The sequence below is a fragment of the Cygnus atratus genome, chromosome 12 (genome assembly GCF_013377495.2).
Source record: "Cygnus atratus isolate AKBS03 ecotype Queensland, Australia chromosome 12, CAtr_DNAZoo_HiC_assembly, whole genome shotgun sequence".
Taxonomy (NCBI): domain Eukaryota; kingdom Metazoa; phylum Chordata; class Aves; order Anseriformes; family Anatidae; genus Cygnus; species Cygnus atratus.
The window spans coordinates 14,497,938-14,525,249 of NC_066373.1; the positions used below are offsets into that span (position 1 = coordinate 14,497,938).

At 38.4% G+C, this 27,312-nt stretch overlaps 1 protein-coding gene across 1 annotated transcript in view; it reads left to right on the forward strand.

The window, feature by feature from the left end:
* ESRP2 (epithelial splicing regulatory protein 2) overlaps positions 1–25,129 on the forward strand; it is a 44,374-nt gene extending 19,245 nt beyond the window's left edge. The window contains exons 3-15 of the mRNA XM_035543374.1: positions 320–433; positions 1,586–1,700; positions 2,419–2,517; positions 2,638–2,692; positions 3,988–4,098; positions 5,353–5,485; positions 5,646–5,688; positions 6,139–6,440; positions 8,465–8,686; positions 9,632–9,830; positions 11,011–11,203; positions 12,233–12,410; positions 24,049–25,129. Coding sequence (XP_035399267.1) covers positions 320–433; positions 1,586–1,700; positions 2,419–2,517; positions 2,638–2,692; positions 3,988–4,098; positions 5,353–5,485; positions 5,646–5,688; positions 6,139–6,440; positions 8,465–8,686; positions 9,632–9,830; positions 11,011–11,203; positions 12,233–12,410; positions 24,049–24,207 — 1,923 coding nt within the window. The 3' untranslated portion in view covers positions 24,208–25,129. The remainder of the gene's footprint in view (positions 1–319; positions 434–1,585; positions 1,701–2,418; positions 2,518–2,637; positions 2,693–3,987; positions 4,099–5,352; positions 5,486–5,645; positions 5,689–6,138; positions 6,441–8,464; positions 8,687–9,631; positions 9,831–11,010; positions 11,204–12,232; positions 12,411–24,048) is intronic.
* The last annotated feature ends 2,183 nt before the right edge of the window (positions 25,130–27,312 follow it).

Consider the following 27,312-nt stretch of genomic DNA (forward strand, 5'->3'; position numbering starts at 1 on the left):
GTTTTTTATTTAAAATATTTCACAGCATTTTTTAGTAATTACTTCAGATTTTGAACCTTACTATTACAATACCATTGCCTTTCATATGAACTCATAATTCTGCCATTCTGTCCTAGTTCTTTTTGCCATACTGCTAGTCATCTTATTTTATTCTGCAAAAGCATACTGTTTCTATGCCTGCCTTTTATCAGAAGCCCACATCTGTTATGAAGTGTCAATTTTTTTCTCTTAAAAAAAAAAAAATAAGATTTTAGTAATGGTAAATGTTCATTTTATGGCGTATGTGTATTAGTCAGTAAAATGTTTTTTTCTTCTCCAGTTTATTCAGCTGGTATCCAGTGATTTGAAAGTACTTGGAAGGAGTTCTTACACGCTCTGCAGTGATGGCCAGTTACTCATTCGACAAGTCCTCCACCCAGAAACATCTAAGAAGGTATGAGATCAGAACTGATGCAGAAGGAAAATGGTTTACCTGAGTTTGAGATGAGCAACACAATTCAACCTTGGCAACTGTAGTGCTCCAAGAATACCTCTGTGTTTCTCAGGGGTGTGAAAGGGAAGGCATCATCAGAAATAGTCCCTGGCGATTGCTCTTGGAAGTCAGCTACAGTACTTGAGGACCCCCAGATAAGCATAATGAGGAAAATAAGGAAAGGCAGGATAGAGAACAATACAAGTTGTTTGAATTCAGTGTCATAGGGAAAAGGTCTAACCTCAGCAGAGGTGGTAGAGAAGTGCTGCTTTGTTTAGGCTTAACTTAAATCATTGGGTCTGTGCAGAGCTATGGGTTTGTGCCAAAACCTAAAATTGGTAGGAGCCACGTGTCAATGTCCTGTAGAGAGTAAACATGCAGTGACTTGCCCTGGAGAATGGCAGTTGTTTTCCATCTGCATTTATTCAACAGGAAGCAGTACTACAGCTTATTTGCTACTCCCATATGAAGCAGCAATTTCCTTTCAAGCCTGTCTTGCACAGGGAGAAGAATCTTGCCTTTGTGCAGGGTGGTGGCTCCCGAGCTAGCCTGCTTGGCAGGGTCTGGAGGAACCCTGCAGGAATGGGAGCTGCTGACATTTAAGGAGTTGACTGATCAACTGTATTTTTTTTTTCTTCTCTATATAAGGGTAGTAGTCATGCTGAGTTTCTTCAAATATTCATCTGGCATTTGGGTTGTGTTAAAACTTAGCACTGTGAGTTTTCATAAAAGCACATACTTATGTAGGGGTGAAGCAAGAAAGGAAACAATGGTGTTTAGCATTCAAATGTGATAGTACTATTTTTTATTTTGTTTTGTTTTTAAATCATGCCACATGCCATCCTGCAATATGGATTGTGGGTAACTCTTTGTCCTTCCCACTTGAAAAAATGGACTGAAACAAACAAAATAGAGCAACCCTATAATACTATGAAAGCAGTAACTTAGGAAGACTATGGAATTTGAGCTGTTAAAAAGGAGCAAAACTGGTCTATGGTAGACAGATGATGATGACATGCAACTATGTATTTCTTGAGATAGCCTCATTCAGTCCAAAAACATTAATCAGAATTTTAAAGAAATGTATACAAAACCTTTTTGCCTTCCTTGTAGAACTTCCTGCTGTCAGACTGCTTCTATTCCTTTTATGATCTGCGCAAAGAATTTCACACATGCTACCCTAGTTCAGCCGCCGTGAAGGATCAGACTATCAAGACCATGGCAGAATGTATCCTTTTGCTGCAGCTTTTGCCACCGAAGCAATTATGTTTATTCAGGTTTTACCCCTGTGATTGTTAGGGGTTTTATTCTACTGAACTATGATGTGAATTTAAAAAATCTCCTAGGTGAAATCGAACAAATGTTTGCTGAAGTGACTGTGTGGGGAGGGGGGGGGGTCTGCTTGTAATATTTTTCAGTTTTGACTCTAATAATGAGACCTAAACCATATGTAATAAATCCATTACAAAACAAGCGACAAAAAAAACCAAACAGCATTTTTATTTATATTTGATCCTTAAAGGGAAGGCTTGGCTATCAGTGAGCTTCTTCAGGACCAAGTAGCCTGCAAGCTTCCACTGTTTGCAGACAATTGTTCTCTGATCTAAACAAAACCTACCTCTACATCTAAATTCTAGGAGTATTGCTGTGGCCCAGAAGAATGTGGTTAAAGTTCAGTTATGTTTGAAGTGATAGGAACGAACTTATTCTGTTTTTTTGAACTGTTAAAGCTGAAATGATGTAAGCTATCAATAGTTTTCAGAATGTTGACTGTTAAAGTGAATATTAACCAGTTTATGAGCAGAGTTACAAATGCCTAATGGTCATGTGTCCCTGCTAAGACCAGTGCAATTTGATTACCAATTCCATGTTAATAACAGGGAAGCCTTATGGCTTGTTTACAAATGATTGTGCAAGTCTGTTATTTTCTATAATCACCTATTTAGATCTAGGCTTAGGGACAGATGAAACGGAGGAGGACTTCGGTGTGTGGCAAGTGAAAACAATGGTGGCTATCATTTTCAGCATGCTCTCTGAAAGTTGTAGTAAGTGACCTGTTTATACAGAATGTTGAAATTATCCTTACTGTATGAATTGACAGTGGTACTGTCATTCTTAAGTAATCTCTGACCCTGGTTATATTTCAATGTTCTGTTTTGTTGCAGATCATGTATTTACTGAGCCTGAAACTGTGAAATACAAATACGAAACAGGTCCATGGTAAGTGCTGTTGTTACAGTTCATTACAACCAAAGCTGAGCCTTGTCTACGGCAAGGAAAGATTGCAAATACTTCCTCCCATCTTTGTGAAACTAGGTTGATTCCTGAGAACAATTACAGCATATTCGGTAGTCTAGCGCAGACAGACCATAGCTGGTATATTGAATGCTGTACGTTAGTCTGTCTTAAAAGTCACTGCAAGTAAAATGCTCTTTGTTCACTAGCTATTGTTTTGAATGGCAGTGAGGCTGACTTATCTTACCCAATGGTGAAGAAATATTTGTGAACTTTCCCTAAGTCAACAGGGGTAGTGGCTGGCACACCCTATATGGAGCTGAACTACATTACATGGTGCTTTTGAAGAGTTGTCTAATAGTCTGTATTGCAGACTGTCTTACAAGGCTGTGGTTGAAGCAAATTAATTTTTTATTAAAAAAAATTGTTTCGAGATCCTGCTTAAAGGGTATTTTTGTATTACAGAAGTGGATCCCTTATGCTTCTGTCAAAGCCTTGATGTTAATTATTTGCTGTCTAGACAAAGTGTACTTGGACATCTTTTTAAACAGATTCCTAGGTTTCTGTCTTGTTCAAGTGACAAAATGGAAGCTGTTGATTAGCAGACATGTTCCTTACCCAACTGCAGGTGTTTCGTCTTTTTAGTGTGCTCATTAAAATGGGCTTGTCTCTACCCTATCTTGATCTGCATTACAATTTAGGAGACACTTTGATTTTACACAGATTTCTTGCTGAGAACTTGGTTTTTAGACAGATGGAAACTATTCCTTATATGAAGTAGATTTCTCATATTTTACAGAGATAAGCTCAGCTTTTCCATGTTTTTTTTTTTTTTTTCTTCTAATCTAAATTGACTTTGGATTTTGGGAGACAAGAAACAGAATAGTTCTTTCTTTTCAAATACGTTTCAGGAACTGGAGAATTACACATCTTAAGCATAAGTAATGTATATTCATATTTAAGACTTCCTTGTAATCATCTACATTAGATTAGATAAAATTTGGAAGTTCCTTATTACTTCACTTTGAAACAACCTTCTTATTTTTCTTAAGGAACTGCTATGTGATGACAATACACTGCATCTTAGGCATTGTGTATATAAAGGAATTACCCCAGTTATCTATCTTTTCTTTACTGAAATGAGTAGCAGAATTAGAAGAGTCTCAACTACAAATGTGCTCTGGTTTTTCAAGTTAAATGAGTTATAAATGGAAACTTGGAAAGATAATGGAAAACCTAGATTAAAGCTTAATTTTGCTTCTTTTTTTCTTTCTGTGCAGTAGTAAATCTGAAACAGTGGACAATGAGACGGTAATACGTGCCAGAGGTTTGCCATGGCAGTCTTCAGACCAAGATATTGCCCGATTTTTCAAAGGACTCAATATTGCTAAGTAAGAGAATAAGAATTTGTCTTGCCTTTATCACTTGGTTTTTAACATCAAGTGTGTTTAATATTTAGCGTGTGCATTCTCTCTCGCATGCATGCACAAAAGTGCTTTCTTATATCTTTCCCACCTCCAGCACCTTCCCACCCCACGTTCATGATAACTGAATAGGTTTACCAGCTTAACTGTGCAAGAAAGAATTGAGAACAAAGGCTCTCAGGCTCTTAGCTGTGCAAATCACAGTTGCTGGGTAAACTAAGGCCGGAGATGTGATAGCCTTAGCTTATTTAAAAAATAAATAAATTCATGTTAGAACCAATCAGTCAGATATTACCATGTTAAAAGATGATTCAAGCTTTTAGACTGTTATCTGTCCCATGTTACTTTTAGAAAGATGTGCATGCAAAATATCTTACTATTTAGATAATGCTCTATCATAAGTACAATGACAACTGTACAAAAAGACCTCTATTACGCACCCCCACCCCACCTCCCAATTCAAACCTGCCAGTTGAGGAAAAAGATGTTCCTGTGTTTCTATTGTATGTTATTTCTAGCTTGCTAACATTGCATTTTAGGATGATATCAGCTCTTTTGATTCTTAAAACCTCAGCTAAAAATTGATTTCTCTGTGAAATTTCTGTGTCAGAGAGGGTAGAAGATGATTTTTTGATTTACAAATGAGTACACCAAGGCCTGTAAGGGTTTCAGAAACCTAAGTTTTTTTTATATGAAAATTTTCTAGAGTAATCTTGTTGCCTACTTGTGAGACTTAAAAGCCAAATAAATGTTTTTGAAGTATGTGAAAAAGAAAGGAGACGTCGTTTGAAAACCAGGATACATTCATTTATTGCTAGTAACTACAGGGAGAAACTCCTACTGCATCAGTCAAGGAAGACTCCAAGGCATAACAGAAGCTTTAGTTTTGTGCTAACGTATCAGTGTCCTAGTATTACTCCTAAGCAGGCCAGATTCAGAAACTTCCAAGTGCTCTTTGGAAGAAATTTTCATATGATTGTTTTGTGTGGGTGTGTGCATGTGGAGTGATTCTAATGTAACATACCTGTCAATATATATTCCAGGTATTCAATGCAGAGTACATATGATTGATTTATTCTTGTAGGTGTATGAGGAAATTCAAACCTGAATCTGAGACCATAGGAAGGGGTTACAGAAATACACCTGCATGGAAGTTGGGAAAGTGACAAACAGCATGAGATCCAACATCTCACTTTTTATTTTATCGGCTTTACATTCCAGAGGTGGTGTGGCCCTTTGTCTGAATGCTCAAGGAAGAAGAAATGGTGAAGCATTAGTTCGGTTTGTCAATTCTGAACAGAGAGATTTGGCACTGGAAAGACATAAGCATCACATGGGTAGCAGATACATTGAGGTAAAAAGTAATGATTTGAAGCAAATCTTTGGAGAGCAAAGAGTACGGTTTTAAATGAGAACTATGCATGCTCCTATGTTGCTCTAAATAAGAAAAATACACACTCATACATGAAATAATTGAATGTTGTAATTTTCTTGTATGGATTTTTTTCTTTAAGGTTTACAAAGCAACTGGGGAAGAATTCTTAAAAATTGCAGGAGGTAAGTGATGCTGGAGTTCAGTATAATTATTCAAGTTCATAGGCACGTTCTAGTTCTGATACCTCTCTTGGCTGAGGACACAATTAATGAAGCAGCTTTTCCTGTTTTGCTTTCTAAGAATCCTTGACCCTGTGAAGTTTTGGTTTCATGTGGTTGCATTTGAGCTGTGATGTTTGTAGGCTGGGCTTGGTGTTTGTGAGGAAGGGGAACCTTTGCAGCAGAAATATCTGTGTACCTCACTAATCTCTTCTTTGTTCCAATTTCGTTAAAATATGTAAGACTTTAAGGGTAAGGGGGTCTCACTTCAAAATAAATTACTGCGAGTTAATATTGTCTCAGGTCTTGTGTGTGTTTGTTGCTAGCTACTTACCTCCTGTGTTGCTCCTTAATGCTTTTCTGTTCCCCTGTCCTATGGAATTGGCTGACCGTATGTTAATATCTTCCTACCAGGTACCTCCAATGAAGTTGCCCAGTTTTTATCTAAAGAGAATCAAGTTATCATCCGGATGAGAGGTCTTCCATTCACTGCTACTCAGGAGGATGTCTTGGGGTTCCTGGGGCCAGAGTGCCCGGTCACAGGAGGGAAAGAGGGACTTCTCTTTGTCAAGTACCCAGATGGCAGGCCCACGGGAGATGCATTTGTGTTGTTTTCCTGTGAAGAATATGCACAGAATGCACTTAAAAAGCACAAAGAAATCCTTGGAAAACGTTACATAGAACTCTTCCGGAGCACAGCAGCAGAAGTCCAGCAGGTTGTAACTATTGGCTGTGAAACTCAAAACTTAACAGTTAAATATTTATTTAAATTATCACACACACACATTGTAGACAACCATGGAAGTTGTCTATATTAAAGATGTCAAGCTCTAGACAGGGCAACATGTGCTTACTGATTGGCATGGGAAAGGGTACAACATTGTTTTGTTTTTTTTTGCATTCACTACCACTTTTTTTTAACATCCCCCAGATCATGAAGTAAAAACCATTGGATAATTTTCTTCCACTTAAAGATTGACTGAAATCTTGAAAATAATTCTAAAAATGTACTAGATTAATAGTATTGTAGTAATACTGATTCCAAGTCTGCAGTATTGTCTTTAAAGTCTGTTTCCCATGCACAGAATTTAACATGAAATTCAAATCTGGCTACATCAAAAGAGCTTTTCCTACAGTTCTTTTGTTGAACACTAAGAATTACCAGGATGTATCTGATTTTTGGTGAAGGGAAGTGAGATATTTCTCTCTTCCTAAAATAACGTATTTCACTTTTTTCTCCTTTTCTTCACCAGTTCTTAATCATGATTATCTTCTTAAACTGGTAAACCACCGTTTTGTTTTGGCACCCGCAACTTGAACCCTTGTAAAACATCACATACTAAATTTTTCTTCCTGACGGAATATTTCTATACTGTTAATGCCAAAGTGGGGGGAACCATTATGAGATTTCATCTGGCTTTTGCATTGTCTATAAAGCTTGCATACAGTTACTGTTCATCACTATGTGGAATGAGAAGCTTTTTCCATAAAAGTGATGGGGCACGGGAAAAAATATCCACACTTGCAGACCTGCCATTTACCTGTGGTACTGTTGCATGGAGATTACAACAGTCAAGAATCTGATAATGAATATTATGAAGACTAAGCAAAATGCCATGGTGAAACTTATTTTCTCCTCAATTCCGCTTTGCTGAGAAAATGAGGCAAAGTCCTCAAAGGAACAAAGCCACTGTGTTCACAGTGACCAGATCTTTGTTCTTGTTTTTGTTAGGGAGACCTGGATAAAACCCATGCTCCTTCAATATGTCATTACTTCTTCCTCTAGGTCAGTTTTCTAAGGTGACACCCTAGTTTTTTACTGCTTGAGCAAGAGATGATTCTTAGGGAATTAAAGGCAACTTTTTTTGTGTAATTACAAGATGTAAAGACAGCTTTCATCTACTTAAATTAACACAAAATGATTGCAATGTTCTATACACAATGAGGGGAGATTTCTGGCCTGAAATGTGCTACAAGAATAGATTCTTGCAAAAAAGCTTCTATCGAGACAAACTTGATAGGCTCGATCGTTATTGACAATACTAAAGCTTTATTATCTTTGCATTGGTGCCTCTTTCAGTGGAATGTGTTTATTTCTGATAGTCACTGCTAAATATGTCTTTCAGCAATAAACCCCAACAGCAAGTTATGTTCCCTTTGTCACAAGGGGATGAGTCAAGAGAAAATAAAATGTTGAGACCAAGGTCTCCTGTAGCTTTCAGTTTTTTTTTCAGAAGCCCTGTACTTCAGCATGGTTGTTTTGATTAAATGAAGGTGTTTGTTTTTTAACCTATCAGGTCTATGAAAGAATTAGTTAGTGTTTTTACTTATTACTTATTTCAGATCTCAGTTCTTTTAAACTAGATGTTTTTAATTTACCCTAATTTAAGTAAGAAGTGTAAGTGACAAGACTGGTGTATTAGTGTGAACGTTGTTTTCAGATGTTCCTTTTTGGGATGTGCTAAAATGAACTGTAATCTGCTTTTAACTCCATTATAATAAGTTTAGAAAGGTCTGTTATTAATGTCTAGCGAATTAAATTTATCAGACATTTTTCCTTCAGAGTTTGAAACTTCCAAATGCCCAACAGGAAACTGTCCACAGTAATTTGGTTCAAGAAGGCGTTTTCTCTGATGTTGGAAATTGATTTATTTAAACGTATGAAATAGTATTGTGAGAACTGATTTTTGCTCAACCAGATGATGTGTAAATCTATCAGTGTCTTTTTTATTGCCTACAGGTACTCAATCGATACATGTCAACGCCTCTTATTCCCACCCTCCCAACTCCCATCATTCCTGTCATACCCCCGCCATATACAATTGCCACAGGTAGCATACGTGACTGTGTCCGGCTCAGAGGCCTTCCTTACACTGCTGGCATTGACGACATCCTGGAATTTATGGGAGATGCCACAGCTGATATCAAGCCCCATGGAGTTCACATGGTCCTTAACCAACAGGTAACAGCACTTTGCACAGGAGAGCTAACTTTCCAGTTATTGAACAAAATTAGAAGTCATGGTAACTTATTTGCTATGCTTTAGGTCTTCCGTAACCTTGACAAAATACTGTCTTCTGCTTGTCTTTTTCCTTTCTTCCCCAACAGTTCTCCCTACCTTCCCCATAAACGCTTGCTTTTCTTTCTATATCATGTGTGTGCCTAAAATGGAGGAGGATGAAGCTCGTGGCATGTTTTCTTTTAATAATAGCTTTGTCCTTGAGGCTGCCTTAAATATTCCCTTGTGTTTCAGTCAAATTCTGGAAATACACAAGATAGAAATGGCTCATGTAAGATGGCCTATCTGCCCTTTTCAGGGTTTGTGCTCAATCACAGTTGTGTTCTATAAGCCCATTTGTGGAAAAATCATTTTTTCTAACTTGATTAGAGACTTCTCAGGGTTTAAAGGAAGCTGATAATTAAAGTTACATTTTGGATATATTTTAATGATGCAATCATGAGGATTTCTTTTGTTCTTGTCATCCTGAGCTAAAAATAAACTATTGGTCACAGAAACATTGAGGTATTATCCTTAAAGGAAAAAAATGAGGGAGATCTACGACATCTCTACCCTCTGGAGATGCTCAAAATTCAAATGGAGAAGACCACGAGTGGCCTGATGTAACCTGAATGTGTTAGCTAGCTCTGCTTTGGTTTGATTAGAGGCCTCCAAATTCTGTTTCCATACCAAATTATTCTACATTTCCTTCTGAAAAAAGGAAGTAGTATTAAGTTAAATGGGAGCTCGCTACGTGAGTCTTGCCTTTCTGCTTCTAAAAATAATTGTTGACTTATGAGGAAGAACAATAGTTTTCTTCTCTAAGAACAAAATCTTAATACTTTCTGCATTTCTTGTGCTCTGGTTGTTCTAATAACACTTTTGATTTAAGATTTTTCTTTTCCATAGGGACGACCATCAGGTGATGCTTTTATCCAAATGAAATCTGCTGACAAAGCCTTTATGGTGGCTCAAAAATGTCACAAAAAAATGATGAAGGACCGTTATGTGGAAGTATTCCAGTGTTCAGGAGAGGAGATGAACTTTGTTTTAATGGGTGGCACTTTAAATCGTAGTGGCTTATCCCCACCGCCATGTAAGTTACCATGTAAGTCTGCAATTCTTCTGCTCTCTGCTGCTAAAGGCTGATATGTGGTAGGTGCTGAAGCTTTGTGGCCTTTCACCTTTTGACTTGGGTTTTGCCATGATCAATAATCATTCATCTGTATATTTGCTGAGATTGGAATTGTTCCCTTTGGGCAATAATGGGACTGATTGGAGCCATTTTTATTGTATTTTCGGTGGTGAATAGAGGGCAGCAAGGCCTTGCCAGTGAAATTGTTGCACACTGCTTTTTATGGGTGTACTGTTCTGCTGAGCTCTGCAGTAGACTCACTTGTAGCGAAACCTACTTGGAATTAGAGGCATTTTTAAAAGGGGGAGAAATTTTATATTCTAGCTGCCAATGAGTGCTCCTGCTATCTTGCCTTAAAGCATTGAGAAGGTACTCTTTGGGTTTAAGGAAAACGCCCACTGGAATGATATGATAGTTGGAAGGATTTTTAGTTTTTCTATTTTTCTTTTTATTAAATTGCAGTGAACTTTATTGCGGAACTATAATGGAACTTCACTGTACCATTCTAATTAGTCTCACTACCAAATCACAAAGCAGATAGCAATGTGTATTTGCAAAATGGTAAAAAGCAGCCAAATATACTATTTAAAAACCATTTGACTACACACTAAGCTTCGTGTTCTTATGCAAGTCAGGTGTTTGTGTGTCAGAATGCATCAGACTAGTGATTTAGTGTTTTTTCCCTGTTGTGCTTTTTAAAAACTTTTGCTATATCCTAAGAATACTTTTTGAAGCTGCAGGAGGCTTACAATGAAAACTTGTGGTCAGCAGTTGTAAATGCCCATATGTACCTAACGTTATGGTTCTTTTGTCCCACAGAGTACAACTTCTGTTAGAAAGAAAAAAGGGGTGTGTTGGTGTGCACGCCTGCTTTCTCTATGCGTATGGCTTTATGCTTTCTTTGAATAACTCTGAAGTTCCCTGCTTTCCATGTACATATGGACACGGCTGCTCAGCTCTAGGAGTTGTGAACTCTTAGGAACTGCTCATTTCAAATGCACCAGTTGTTGTTCATGGTAACGCGCAGGGGTCTCCTGGAGAGGGGCTAGAGAGCAGTCAGTCACATTGGGATGAACAGTTCCTTTCCTACTGCAGAGATCTCCATTCTGATTGTTTTTATGTTGTTGTTCTTGTGTCCTTGTTTGTTTTTTAGGTCTTTCTCCACCAGCTTATGCTGCTTTCCAAACAGCAACAGTGATCCCAGCAGAAGCAGCACTCTACCAGCCACAAGCCCTCTTGCCAGCCGCCAGGACTCCCCAGGCATCGGCTGCTGCTCCTCCAACTGTTACCTACTACCCAGCTCAGGCAGCTCAGCTTTATATGAATTATACAGCTTACTATCCCAGGTACCCTCTAGACTTAACTGCTTCTCTTGCCATTTCATCTCAGTGGAGTAAGCAGCTGTGCATTTGCTCTTAAATTTGTACTTAAGGTGTAGACAATCTTAGGAATTTGTTGATGTTAATAAGCAGGGATAGGAGCCATTTTGACTACTTTTCTGTTGCCTTATAATGAAGTTCAGCTTTTCCATAGGATTTGGTTGCATCTCGTGATAATGTTGGTCTATTGTTTAAAAGCATCTTTGGCATTGGGGTGATATCATCAAGGCAATTCTATTTCTTGGCCAAATGAGAAGCTGTGTAAATACATGCCTCTGTCCTCGTCTGGGCTCAATCTTGTACTTACAGTACTGTTCCTATACTAATACTACACTTAGTACCTCTGGTAAGTCTGTTAGATTTCTTGTATCAGTGAGACCAAAGAACTCTTAAACATGTATAAGCAAAGCAGGTTTCTCCACCTTTTCCCTTCCCACTGATATTATCAACATGGCTCACTGAAGTCTGGTGCTCAAGTCTGTGGAGAAAGAGTTTGTTCATTGATATTTCCTAGGCTTGTGACACTAACCTGACTACATAGTAAATTGCTAGACAGGTCTCGACTGGTGATATTACTTTACCAACTTCTTTTGTGGCCTAAAAGCACCAGATTTGGGCCCTTGCCTGCTTCTCTTACTATGATTTCCTCCTGCCTCCTGTCTGTATGGTTTTATTAATGATCTTAGAACAAGTCATCTGTAGCTTCTAGTTTTCTCCTCCACAATGAAATAACAAGTACCACTCTTAACCTCTTCGACTCAAATGCTAGCTATTTTCCTCTATATCTCTTCTCCAAAAATTGTCAAATGCTGAAGAGAAATAAGGGAAGTCAGCAGAGCAGTCCATATCAGGGCTGTTTTCTTGTGTGTGTTTTGTGTGTGTGTGTGCGTGCCTTTTTTTCTTATTCTCAAATTTTTCAGTTTCATCTTTGCCCGTTCCAGCTACTAAAGTCAGTTACTGGTTTTCATAACAATTTTGCCCCTTTTTCTCTTTCAGTCCTCCAGTATCCCCTACCACAGTGGGGTATATCGCAGCTCCTCCAGGAGCTGTAGCTGCTGCTGCCACTGCCACCCACACTCCAATTCTGCCCCAGCCTGGAGCGTTAGTCCGTATGCAGGGCTTGCCATATAACACAGGAATGAAGGAGATTCTCAGTTTCTTCCAGGGATACCAGGTTAGTATGCAGTCTCTCTCCCTGATGTTTTATTTGAATTTTCGCGTAATGATCAGCAGGGATCAAACTGAACAAGCCTGTGCTCTTGGAAAATGATAAACAAGTATGCAATCTCAATGTTCTTTATTTTCACTGCAGTCTTTATATTCACAGCAGACTGCAGTATAGAATTAACATTTGCCTTATTACTTATATAATAAACATGTCTAAATTTGAAAGCAGTGATCTAATGCTCGGATGTAAGACGTGTTAAAGACTGCTGAGAGCAAAGTTCTAGTACAATAGGCTGCAGTGCAACTCGCCACACCTACGTTACAAAAGGGGAGAGAGATGCTGGTGTCAGACACTCTTGCATGGACTACTTATTTTGGTTACAGGCAGGAACATTTTGCATTACAACTGCATTACGCTGTAACCTAAAGAAAAAAATGTATTCTCCAATCCGTGGGATACTGATAGCAAGTATGTTAAGTGCTTATAGATAACTTTGGTCAGTATATACTGATTTGATACTCTATCAGTGGGCAAACACATAGAAACTTATCTTCTAGAGGAACATTTAAAGAAATAAAAGCACCATGTGCAAACTTTTTTTCAGCAGCACATATTTGAATTCATGGAATGGGTCTTTCCATGTCTTCTTCCTTTCATCTCAGAGGATATTGTATCTATATCCATGTTTTGCTATCACATATTTGCTAAAAGGAAAGATAATTGAGTATGGTGTGTTCTGGTGAGTATTTAACCTCTTTGGATAGCAGCATTTACATGAATACCAAATCTGTCCTTCTAGTACTACTCAGAAGCCCTTATTTAGAATTTCTTGGTGGGTCTCAAACCATTCTTCAAGTGGTATGCATGAAAAGAAGGCAATTTTTACATGAGTTTGTCCTTCAAACTTCTTTAAGTTGGTTAATAGTGGTATTGCTGAAGGCTGAGATGTGGATTTTTTTTTTTAATGCAAAGAAGCAATATTTTTTTCCCCCAAACGTTGCAGCAGTAATAATCTGTTTCTTAACCATTCATAGTTTACCTTTTTTCAACTGACTTTTTTTTGGTGGATGGATGTATGGATGGTGGTTGTATTAAAACCTTAAGTGTGGGGATAGCTTGCTTCCTAAACTGAAATTCGGCTGTTAAGTGTAAGTGTGCTGTTGAAAAATGACAGGAGCCTGTCTATGCACGGAGCAGGTCAGTGACTTCCAACATCTAGCAGCCCTGTCGTCCACTAGATCTTCAATTTAGTGAAGCGGGACTCTGGGTCTGGTGTTGAATTTGAGCTTTTACTTACTTTCTGAATTTAAAGAGTAGTTTCTAGCCTTTGTGTTATGCAATGAAATGTTTCAAATTAATGGAAATTTTGCCACAGTGTGAAAGCTATTCATATTCTGCTGCTGCAACCTCTTGACATCATTAGTTATTGTTATTAAATTGGTCACCTCTTTGATTTCTTTAGAAGATGTTGTCCAAATGAGATCGGGTTCAATATCTTATAAAGGAGCCAAGGAATTATTTTGAATTGTTCTTGGAATCCCGCATGTGGTAATACTAGTTTTATACTCCCTCATTCCTTTAGGGGAAAACAGAGGTGGTGACTTACTGTACTGGGACAATATTATGTCTCCGGAGGAATAACTAATCTTTTTTTCTTTTTCCCCCCCCCCTTCCCTCTCTCCTCATATTATTTTTTCATTTTCTGCTGCTGCCAAAGGATACATTGCACGATGCTTCTGGTCATTTATAAAGTGAGCCCTTAATAATCGTTAGTGGTTTTGGGCATGGTTTTAATCTCTGCATAACTAATTGATGTTCGTATTCAATGGGCTTGGGAAACAGATCGGAAAAGCTGAGATTGAAGGGTGATTTTTTTTTTGTCTTTGTATGTCCTTGTCTGAAAGGAGCAAGTTTTAAGTTTTAGTTCCTGCTTTATGCTCTTCTGTTTTCTTCCTTCAGTCTTCATGGGCTCCATATATTGCATGTATTCACATTTGTTATTTAAGTGAAAACACCTTTCATACCAGACCTGCCTCTTAAGAGATAGACTTTGCTTATTATGGGCTTCAACAAGCTGGTCTCAATATCAGTACATGCTTCTAATAATAAATTATGTAAGAATCTGCAGATCAGCATTTTATCTCTTATTTTAATTTTCATTTATTTTCATCAGCACTAGGCTCTTGTTTAGTGATCCAGCAGCTTGTTTTCTTCTTGAAGTTATGCTTTCTTATTTTTATTGTTAAAAATTCCTTCCAGTTTGTATGTGTTTAATGTATGTAGCATTAAACAATCTTGAAAAACCCGTGCAGAGTTTTAATAGTAAATCTTGGAGATGGTTATTTTCCCCATCACCTTTCATAATGTTGTAGTGCACTGTAACATTCAAAATTGCTAATATTAATACTTTCTCATTTAGTAATTTTTCCATGTTAAACTGCTTTTTAGTTATATTGTAATGTAACTGGGTCAATTATTTGACTGATTGCATAGCTAAAGGATACTCAAGGGCGGAGTGGGGGACAAAAAAACCCCACGCAACCCTTAGAATTGAAATAGGACATGACAGTAGCTGTTGCCCTGACAAGTCCTAAAACACCAGCTTCTCAGCAGGTTTGCAGGTCTTTGGTCATTATTTTGAAATAAGGGATTTATGGATGTTTACCAGAAACTTCCTTTATGGTTCAAAGACTTTAATTGTGTAAAGACTCTTTTAAAGTTGAGAAAAAATAATCTGTCTTTCAGACCCTATTGGGAAAAGCTTGAGGAAAGCGTGGGGCAGAATAGTAATAACAAGCAACAGACTTGTCAGTGTTATTTTTGGCCATCACTCTGCACATCAGTAAGTGCAGCGAGAGAAATCAAGCACCTAAGGAAGGAACTAAGTGTTGGGTGATGGTTTTATGTGAAGTTATGTATCAGAACAAAGCTGATCACCATCTGAACGTTATTTAAAGCCTTCTGAATTTGCTGAAAAACAGGCTAGGCTGGAAACGTAGGTACTCCTTTGTGAAAGTGTTTTTGTGTAGAACAGGCTTAAAGTCAATATTCTTTAGACCTGTAGTGGACCTAAGTGCCTTTTATCTTCAACTAAAAAAAAATATTTTGCAGTATATTTATCCTCCAAGTCTTCGGAGACCCCAAATTCAAGGCTTGCTGGGGTGGGGAGTTGTGCTTAAAACAGGAATAAGGAGGTGTAGGGGAAAGGATAGATGGCTAAGTTCCAAGAGCATTAACCTTTCTCCCTTGTATTAGGATAGCAGGCTTCATTGTTATGGACTTCTTTAAGGATTAGTTTTTTTTTTTTTTTTTTCCCCCTATGAAATGCATGCTTGAACAAAGAGGTGTTCTCTTTCCAGTGGGTTCCTTTTGAAATCTGACACTTCACAGTCTGAGAGGGATACCCCTTCGTCCCTGTGCCAATTCTTGTTGTAGCACCTTCTGTCTAGGGAAGGGAAAAGAAAGAGGATGTGATAAAATAATAGTAAGTGGGAATTCTTTAAGTCAGCTGACAACACAGATGTGTTATGCTCACTCCAATGCAGCTGGAATATAGAGTGTTATTTGTTTTACTTTGTTCCTAAAATTGTCTTCCATCTGGAAATACTGTCTGTATGAAGAAAACATTTGTGAGAACAGGACTAGTAAATTAGCAGTTATAGTTTTTCTGCCTGGTATTTCTTGCTACATCTGCCAACTCTTTTGCCAAAGGTTGCAAACACCTAGTCATCAGATTGGATTCTTTATGTTCCAGACTTACTGTATCTAGATTTATTTTTTTTCCAAAGCCTTAAGAGCAATAAAATGGCTGGAATAAAAAAAAAAAAAGTGTATGCAAGGAGAAAGGGTAATATTCTATGTCTTTGTTAGCCAATATATCTTTGGTTCTTATCTGAAAAAGCTTTGCAGTACAGAAAGTATAGCAGATAGTCTTTCTGGGAGGTGCTACCATACTGGAGATACTGGTTCGTCATCTCTTCCTAGGAAAAGAGGAGTCAGTGTTTTTTAATACACATCTGTCATTTAGTATTATTTTAGTCTGTTGTAATATATGCTATTTAATATTAAAATAATGGTGTTATTTAATATACATGAGTTGTAAAGTCTCTGCGATTTCAAATGTTAATACCTAGAAGGGTAGATATAGAATCAGAGAATGGCTCAGGTTGGGAGGGACCTCAAAGATCATCTATTTCCAACCTTCCTGCCATGGCTAGGGATGTCTCCCACTAGATCAGGTTGCCCAGGACCCCATCCAACCTGGTCTTGAACGCCTCCAGGAATGGGGCATTCACAACCTTTTTGTCAACCTGTTCTAGTGCCTTACCACCCTGCAAGTAAAGACTTAAATACACTTGTAAAGTAAACCACTGGCTCTATGAAGAAGCACCACGTCCTTCAGGAAAAATTATTTTGCTTTAGTCATGACACTGTATGTCTGTCAACAATGGTCTTGTAACTGTATGTCTTAAGCTATCAAAGTCCCTACTGCCACAGGGGAACTGACAAGGGAAAAATGTAGGAAATGGGGAAACACCAGTCTTCACTATTCAGCAGCATCTCTCTCTCCTAGTCTGCTGCACTTTTTTTGGTTGTTATGTATGCATATTCCTTCTGCCATCTTGCATCTTGCTGTAGAACTAATTATTGACCCCAGGACCTTATTTGGTAACCGCTTACAAAGGTTTTGTTTTGTTTCCTTCTAGGTTAGTTTCCCACATCTGGTTTCCATATGTAGTTTTCATCTTTCTTTATCTTAGCTCACATCTCTAAAAAAAACACTGGAAGGGGTCAGTATAGCACCAGGGCACAGTCTTGTAACTCAGTGTTGAGTGTGAGTGTCCTTAGCATCTGAAGTTGACCTTTGTAATGGAGCTCTTTGTTTAACAGTGGTATTCTGTGTATTCTTCCTTACTAGACTAAGCAAAAAAAATGGGGGGGGGGGGAAGAAAATTGATTTGTCTCAATTTGTTTCTGTGTTTTCCTTACCTAATTCTAGGAAATAGGTCACTCCTGTTTGTCTTCCGTGAACATGTGAGAATATTCAGTTTATTAGGGTATGATGAAGAAAAACTTTGGTAGACATGTATTTCATAGATAAAGTAATGGCTTAACAACCTAGATTTGCTATTGCATCATTCCAGTAGACCACTAGATTTAACACTGCATTTGACAGAATCACAGAACAGTTTGAGTTGGAAGGGACCTTAAAGCCCATCCAGTTCCAACCCCGTGCCATGGGCAGGGACACCTCCCACCAGTCCAGGCTGCTCCAAGCCCCATCCAGCCTGGCCCTGAACACCTCCAGGGATGGGTCATCCACAGCTTCTTTAGGCAGCCTGTGCCAGTGCCTCACCACGCTCAGAGTAAAGAATTTTTCTAATATCTGATCTAAATCTACCCTCTTCTAGCTTAAAGCCATTTTCCTTGTCCTATCACTGCCCCCCCAGCTTTCCTGCAGGTCCCCTTTAGGGTCTCTATAAGGTCTCCCCAGGGCCTTCTCTTCTCCAGGCTGAACAAAGCCAACTCCCTCAGCCTGTCCTCATAGGAGAGGTGCCCCAGCCCCTTGATCATCTCTGTGGCTTCCTCTGGATTCATTCCAATAGGTCCCTGTCCTTCTGGTGCTGGGGGCCCCAGAGCTCATAGCAGGGTTCCAGGTGAGGACTCACAAGAGCAGACAGAGCAGAGGGGGACAATCCCCTCCCTCACCCTGCTGCCCACACTGCTGTTGGTATAGCCCAGAGTACGGGTGGTTTTCTGCGCTGCAGGTGTACCTTGCTGGCTCATGTTGAGCTTCTCATCAGCCAACACCCCCAGGTCCTTCTCCTCAGGGCTGCTCTCAATCCGTTTTCTGCCCACCCTGTATTTATGCTTGGGATTGCCCCAACCCAGGTGTAGGACTTGGCCTTGTTGAGCTTCATGAGGTTTCACACAGGCCCACCTCTGAGGCCTGTCCAGATGTCAGGGTGGCACCCCTTCCCTCTGCTGTGTCAATGGCACCACACAGCTCGGTGTCACTGACAAACTTGCTGAGGGTGCACTCAATTCCACTGTCTTTGTCACTGACAAAGACAGTAAACAGATGTATGAGTGGAAGCTTCTGAATCACAGAATCTTTTAGGCTCAAAGGGACCTCTTTGTCCAGCCCTCCAAGAGCTGTGAGCTCAGAAGGAGGGGAGGTGAGAAAGCAGCAGGTCTGAGGAAAGAGGCTGTGTTTCAGCTCAGAGAAGCAAGGAAGACGGGAATAAGGTGATGATGAGGGTAGTGGAGGTAGGAACAGTGAGGTCTACTTTTAATTTTATTTGAATTAAATTAAAGGGGGAACTATTGCAGTGGATGGTAACTTCTTACCAGTTACTTGTCTGTTAAGGGTGGAATTCTGAAGTAGAGTATGAAGCTGTGTGTTGTCTCAGGTCTCAGTAACATTTATACCAGAAACAGCCAGAATCTAGCTCAGTGAACTTGTAACTAGTCATATGGGGGGTTAAATCACTAGGTGGCGTTTTTCATATCTAAATGGAAATAGAATTGGGCCCACGAGCAGAACAGGATCTCCATTCTGGGCAATGGGATTGTAGAATCACCCTTGACTTTACACTGTTTATCCTGGGTCATTTGATTTGGTTTTGTTTATATGGATTTCTAAAAAGCAGGCAACTGGAAGTATTCATGATGGTGTACTTCCTCAGGCATGGTAGGGTAGTTCCTATTTCATTCACAGGGAATAAGAATTCCCCCACTTTTATTTCCTATCTCGGTATGCAGTACTACTCTTCGTAATCCGTAAGTTTGAAGAATTTACTATCCTGCAACTTCTGTTTTAATTACATTTTGTCTCTTACCTTTTTTTTTTCTTGTGATTGGAACTTAGTTCTAGTTTTTATTATTATTATTCCTTTTTCTGTTTCTTTTTTAGGCCTAGGCCTAAGGTCCGACAACTTTGACATTTCTGTGCAGGGTAATTTTCCCACTTTCATGTTTTCCTCATTGCTTATGTGTTTGAACACTCTCCCTCACTAGAGACTATAGATCTTTATATACTGTACATCTATTGATAATCTAAAGTATGTACTATCTTGAGACATTCCTTCCAATGAGTAAACTTACGTTTCGTAGACTTGTTTCAAGGGCAGGTCTGGGAACTGATAAATCTAATATTTGCACGGTCTGGTTGCCCTGGCAGAGGCTATCTAGAAAATACTTCTTATATTTGTCTTTTACTTAATGGCATGGGTCTAGATGTGAAGGTGGCTAAGGTGGCTAGAATCCAGTAGTAAAAATTCTGGGAGGTTCTTTTCTTTTATGTTCTCTGGGCTCTTGGTTGTTCTCTGTGAAAGGTGTGTATACTGTGATGGTGGTTTTGTTGTGGTTTTTCTTTTTTTTCTCCTTTTCAACTTCACTTTGGATGGATACAATGTGTCCTGTACACCCAAATATAATATAATTTCTTCCCCAAGCTGGCAGGAGACTTTTTGTACTATAGGAATATCAAAGAAGTCAGCATAGTATGTGTACATTGTATGCTTCTGGCAATCCTCTAAAATGTTAATGCAAAACAGCCATTTTGGGGAGATGGGAGAACTGAAAGGATATTCTATAGCTTTAGTCATACCAGACATTTTGTCTTCTGGATTATAGGAACTGCTGCAGTAGTGTTTGTAGCATGTGTGAACATGCTCAGCCCTTTTCTGGGATATGTCATTTTGGAGAGATGAGATATAGATACAAAACAATGTTTTGTATTCCTCACGATCTATTTCTGAGTATAGCTTTCATATTTGTACCAGGCCCTCCAATAGTATACATAATTACTGTTCAGACAGGATCTCAAATTTTTGTTAGATCTGACCCACAAGTGAGGGGGGTTTTGTTTTGTTTTATTGGTGCAACTGTACTGTGCAGTCACTGTTTTTATTTGAAATATTCTTCTACAAACCTGTCATGATGCAGTTATACTGTATAGTTTATTCCTTTTTCTTTTCGGTATGGAAATAAACTATATTAGTATAAATGCTTTTAAAAAAAATCTTTTAAGTGCATTCATGCTGGGACATTGTTTTTCTTTAACTATATTGGTAAAGTCTATATAGTGCAAGTATTGTATGCAGCTGAAATGCAAATCACTCTATGCTAGAGAAGATGCAGTTTATTTCCATGACTGCAAAAAAAAAATCTGAATGAGATCTGTACACTTCTTCTAATCCCCCACTTCAGTATGCATGCTGGAAGATGGTCAGCTGTCCCAATGAGTCATTACTGGAAGCATGATTATGCAAACTTAAGAGTTTTGTTAGCTGATACTTAAGTCTCATAAGTACAAGAAAAAAAGGAATACTTCATGGTCTAAACTGTTTCCCTCCTTAATTAGGAGCTGCTCAAATATACAGTTCAGAATATTCCCCACGTGCCTTTACTGTAAATCTATTTCTACAACCAGTAATTCAGTTGATGTATTTTTTTTCATCTTGCTTAAAAATGGTGTCTGTCAAATTCACTGTCTCCTGCCAGTTGTTGTAGCTGATGCTCTTAATTATGGTTGCAAATGATAGTCTGTGTGGCTTGCTGTACCAGAACTATTCCTTCTCTTGTTGATTTATCATGTATCACACTTGTACTGTAGTATGCACCCGATGACTACAATGGCCTTATTCAGCTGAGCGATCAAGCAAGGAGTGTGTTACAAGCACCGAAAGAGTGGGTCTGTTTGTAACTCTTTGTAACTTCCAAAGAAGGTAAGATGCGACTGGCAGAAACTGGACCTCCAGTGGTAAATGGGAAGGGAAAGAAGGGCTTGTTGATGCAGAGCTTTCTTGTGTTTTTTTTTTCCCCCCTTCTTAGCTTGCATTGGGATCCTTGCTTAAATCTTTCTGCTTTTGTCCTATTAAAAAATCAACTAACCTAAGTAAATAGGTTAATTGTGATCTGTAGTTGTTGGGATAGTGGTGGTGGAGGTAGTGCAATTGCCTGGTTTTGCTCAGATGGTGTGCTAGACTTCCAGAAGAGCTGATTAGTGTTTATTTTCTTGTGAAGCTTTCAGTTCAGCATTTTACTTTTAACATGTCAGTAGAAGATGTATTTTGCTTGCTATGGCTACAAAATGTGTGCACAAAACAAACAACAGACTTCTGGCTTTTTTTTCTATACTGTATAGCTGTCTAGAGGTTAATTTTTTCTGTTTCTTGATCTCACTAATAAAATGTGAACTACATACTTTCTTTTTTAGGAGAGGTTTCTTTGGTATAGTGGCTTTCTAATACAACTAACTAAAATTTCTGATGGTAAAGTTCCCCAAGCATTTTTAGCACTACCATATACTTCTTAAAGGCATATCATTGTGACCTAGGTGGAGTTCATCACTTCCAGATACTATTGTATTCCACTCAAAATGCTAGTGATTAATTACTGTGTTTTTTACCTTTTTTTGTACTGAAACTTTTTTCAAAAAATAAATAAATAAAGATAAATAATACATGTTAATAGCAGTATCTTCATAGATAGCATAGACTACTTTCACAAAATCACCGTCTACTCAGTTGTTTTCAAATTAGTTGGGTTCTCATGTCACTATTAGATCTGCTAAGGAGAATATAGTGTAGAGGCTGCATGGCCTGGTGATGCACAGAATAATACCTGGCATTACTCTGGGCATTTTTGTGTTTATATGGCGTTGGACAATCTGTTTGTCTCTTATTTTACTCAGATTATCTGGAAATCCAGGTCAGCTACAGGGTTCTACAATGTATTAGTTGGAAACAGGCTTTGGCTAGAAAATAATTCATGGAGTAGCTCAATTCTATGCAGTCCAAAGTAGCATTATAGATACCACTCTTCTGATAGCAAACCATTCAGGAAAAAAAAAAGGATTTGTACAGATTTGAATCTATTTTTTTTAATATAGGTACATAAAGAAATCACATTTCTCTCCATGTAAATCAGAATGTAAAGCTGTTACATAGGTCTTAAAGAACATGAGGGGTTTTTTTGTTTAATGCTTACGTTGCTTGTGGAATATGTAGTCTTCTCTGTTAACTTTCTATACAACTCTAATTTACTAAAATAAAATTAATTTCTGGGTCCTAGCACTAGTGTTATACTAATGCTGCTTTTTAAACTACTTTTTAGAGCGGTCATATGTGCTTAGCAGGCTGACTGTGCTTCGTGTGTGTTTTCAACTTTGAACTTCAATATTGAACTTACATTCATGACTGATGCTAAGTGACTGATATAAAGATTAACATTAAAGAGCTATTTTAGAGCAGGCTGTCTTTTAGCTCAGATTGTGGCCCAAACCAAACTGCATACAACTTTCTCTTTGAGCATAACATTTTTCTGAAATAAACTAAATTTATTTCTAAACCTGAACTGGGCTTCAGACGTGACATATTATTTGTCTTTGAATTTCTTTCTGCATGTTATTTCTTGATTAACTTTAATTCTGTGTGAAGCCAGTGCTAAATGTCTCTATACATTCTTTTAGTTTCTAAAGTGTACTGTTGCTTATATCTTAAGAATACCTGTACTGCATGCTAAGTGTTTGGGTGGGTGAAGCTCTGGCATGTATTGCTTTATTTTTGTATATTTGAATGCAAAACTGATCAGAAACTACTACTGATAATAACTGAGAAGTCTAGTATTGTGGTATACTAGGCATGCACAAATTCTATTTAAAAAAAAAATCCTAAATATTTTAACTCCTCAAACTCATGAGGACATATGTCACACGAACTTAACTTGAATCAGGCTGCTACTCATAAAATGGTTGGTTTTCCAGCACAGATTTTATGTTTTGTCTGGCACTGATCTCTGTGACAGACTGATCTTGTATGCTGAGCTTTTTTGATCCTTCAACCTTTTGATTTTGAAATTTCATGCAGATTCATTTCTACCCAACATACAAATGGGACTTCTAAACTTAGCCTGGAAGGACTTCCAGTGTGTTGTAAGAAATGGCTGGGGCTCCATAGGGAATACAGACACATCAGCTTTAAACTCACTATTTTGAAACTGTCTTTTAAGAATTTAGGAGGGCAAATGCACTTCACAGTAAATCAACTCCAATGACTAAATAATCTCATTTTCTATCTTGTCTTTCTTATTCCCCTTTAAATTATAATAAACACTTCTTTGATTCAGTAAGACCTGGTGCAGTGCTTCGACTTTCACTGAGCAATCTTTCTTGCTCTGTATATCTGTGTTTAAGTTCAGCTAATCCACCCAACACAGAACTCTAATACATCTCTATCCATTTTTTTAAACTTTACATGCGAGTATCCGCATGCATTCATAGCCTTTGTCACTTGCCTGTAGTCCCCATAGTACAAGAATTATTCACTGAATGCCTGGTCTTTCTTGCTCAATTTACCCTTCATTAACAACTAAGTTCTTTCTGGTCAACCTCTAAGCTCAGTTACTTGCCTAGCAAAATCTCTGCATGGAATTATGTCTACATCGTTCTGTTCCAGCAGAATAAGAGTTGCTGATTCTGTTGATCTTTGGTCCATCTTTTCTGTTCTTGCTTCCAGAATCTCTTTCCACAAACACAGGATCGGAGTGAACCTGATGCACAGCATTTAAAAACTGCATTTCTAGGTGTCATCTTCGGTCTTAATAGTTTATTTCTTTTTGTCTTCTTGTACCCTTGCAGCTCCACGCAGATTCCATCCTCGTGCTTTACAACTTTAGCGGCCAGCCCAGCGGAGAGGCATTGGTGACTTTTCCAAGCCTGGATCTAGCTAAGAAAGCAGTGGCTGAGAAAAACGGACAGCTCCTGGGAGGCCACTGTGTAGAACTATACCTGGTCTAACCAAACACTCTCTGGGGGATGGGGAAAGAATGTCGCACTGAACACTGTGCCCTTTACAAAATAAGGAGTCTTCCCTTGCCACCCACGCAGCAGCAAATGTGCCTTTTCAGCATGATATGTTGGAATGTAGAGTGGTACATGTCCTGTATTTAATTAGAAAAATGGTGTATTGTATGCCAAAGAAAAAAGTGAAAAGAAAAATTATGCAGTTAATTTACTTAATCTCTAATGTACTTGTTTGAAAATAGGCAACCCCCCTCTTGGCATGTAGTTAATTCTGAAGACAATCTAATAGCACTTCAGCTATCACAGCCATGGGAGAAACCTATTGCCTGTTTAGTAGCATTTGAAGTGGAAAGCGAAGCTCGAGTCATTCAGATTCTTCTGTGTTTAGTTTTTAAGAGTTTACACTTGGCAAAGTGTCTGGTTTTTGTAGAGTTTAAATGTCTTTAGAGAGGGCTTTTGGAATGTGTAGCATTCCCAATTCAAAGCATAGATCCAATTGATTTTTTTTGTTGTTGTTCTGGACTGGAAAATACCAGGATACTGGACCCCAAATGCAATTGTGCTTTCTCATGTTTTCATTATATGTTGTTTTGCAAAAGCCATATTTGTCTTTCCTACCAGTGTACAGCTGCCAATGTGTAAAGCAAAAAAATAAAAACAATATAAAAACAAAACCAGAAAAATGCTCTCTTCCCAACCATAACTCCCTGACCCCACCCCAAATTTTTAATCTCTACAGGACAAAAATGGCACATAAACCGGAGTACTAATAAGTTATATTTTTTTATTTAAGCATAATAGCTTTCAGATACTGTATTAAAGATTTTGCTCTAGTTTATGTGCATGCAATTTGTTTACATCTTTAAACTACTTTATTTGTATATTATGAAACAACAAGATATGTTGAAATCTAAATCCTCTAGTGCATGCTTCTTTCTTTTTCCCTGTGTGTATATACATAAGCTAGAAGTACTTTTACGTCATGTAGCATGTGTTTAAAAAAAGACATCTGCTGTAGAAGCACTAAATGACTTTGTTTTTACTGTGCCTTACTTCAAAACTATTCCAAGTGCAATACCAGCAGAGCAAAATGTAATGAATCCTGTTGTGACATGTTCATGGATGTCTGGATTGATCTTTTTTGTTAGTGTACAATTTGAGTTGTACTTAAAAGAACTGAATGATGTATGCTTCTTTATATTACGACAAATAAAAGAGATGCTTACGATGTGTATTGGCTTTTGAGAGCAACTTATACTTTTAATGTAATTTCATGAGCCATTATTTTCTGCGAAGTAACGTTTTACCTATTTTTTTCCTCCCCATAGACTTAGATGGGCATATATGTCTTGTGAGATGGTATGCTTTTTCTTTTTTCTTTTTGTATGTTCTGGCAAGAAAGAAATGTACATGATAAATATTTCCCTTGCAGTGGAACACTTCAGGCAGAGCAATGCAGCTGTTACATGCTTAGCTCTCTCATTCTGGTGCCAGAGGAAAATGAGTATTGAACTTGAAATTGTGTTCACTTTAGAATTTCATTGACTAAATGGATCATTCTCTTTTCTGTGCACAACCCAAAATGCTACATTTCTGTCATGGCAGAGCCAGATAACCTTTCTGTAGCAAAAATGAAGGGGGATATCTGACTAAGATAATTGGGTTTGTTTCTAGTCAGAACCATCCCATGTCAGATGCCATTTCATCGCTAAAATCTCCTGCTTAAAGTGTTACTGCAGTTGGCTGGGACTACGATATTTTATTTTGGTATTTTAAAGTGGGAATGCATTAATCTGTTTCCAAGATTTGTCTTAAGTCTACAAAAATAAATCTTACTGTTAAAGTAACCTGCACACTAGACAGGAGAATGTTAATTATAATGGTGCAGTCCTTGTGCCTTTGTGGAGAATAGTTCTCAGTTCTCCCTTCTAAAAATTTTGGGAGGCCCTATTTTGAGAAATACAGATGGACCTACCAGTCCATTTTTTTTACACCGTTATGTTCTGCCATCATCCAGTTGACGATATCTTGCTTATGGCTTTGTGTTGAGTTGAAGAGTCTTATTTTTCTTATAACAGCCTGTATAGGACTTGTGGTTGTCTGTTAGCTAAAATGATGCTTAATCTACTTAAAAACTTCATTTTTTTTTTTTTTAATAGCTCCTTCCACTGTTGTTTATACATGCTTTCCTCCTTCCTTGGCAGGCTGCAAAATCTGCAAGTCTGCAGTCCTATGTTTACCTGAACAGAGGTTACAGCCCTAAAGGCTGTATGGAGCTTTTTTTTTTTTATAGTAAAAATTATTAAAAATAATAATTAAATAATAAAAAAGGAGGCTTAGTTAATGCTGTTGTTTTAATCCCTGTTTAGAAGGAGATGCTGGAAACTGGTTATCAAAATTGAACTCAGCTGTTTCATGCGTTGTGGCTGTGTGTATGCATAAAATTTAACATGGGGGATTGGAGTGGTATAAGTTTAAGAAAATATTTTATACGTTTTTTATTTCTATAAGCTACAATGAGTGCCGGGCCAGTGCCAGCAGACACCCTCATGAGGGGCCTGACAGCAGCCCCACCCTGGAGTTATTCTGAGCTTTGTTGGTCGTGTAGCAAAAAGCAACAAAAGAATTAACAAGAGCACATTTGAATAAAATGTACCTTTATCCAGCCTTTAAAATAAAAATGCTAACAAACTTTGTATCCCCTCTGAGGCCTCAGGCTCCTTCACCCCTCAGTAGCAGCGCTGCTGTGCCCGGGGCCTTCCTGGGGCCTGCCCCGGCCGTGCTCCCCTTGTCCTCTGCTCAGGGCGGGCCCTGTGAAGCCCCACAGTGCCCGGCTCATTCTCGACGGTCACCGAAATGAAATTAGAAGAGAAGGCGGCTTTTGCCGGGTTGGGGGTTGGCTGTAGGGCTGGGGGAGGCAGAGGAGTGGTGGGAGAGTGCAGGGAGCCTTCCTCAGCCGTGTCAGTCTCCTTCAGCCGTGTCCCCATCTGGTCGTCGTCGTGTGCCCCCCCGGCCCCCCCCCCGCCATTTGCCCAACAAGACTGCATATTTGCCTCTGGCATTTGAAATTTTCTTGTGATATGCTTAAGAATAAAGCCC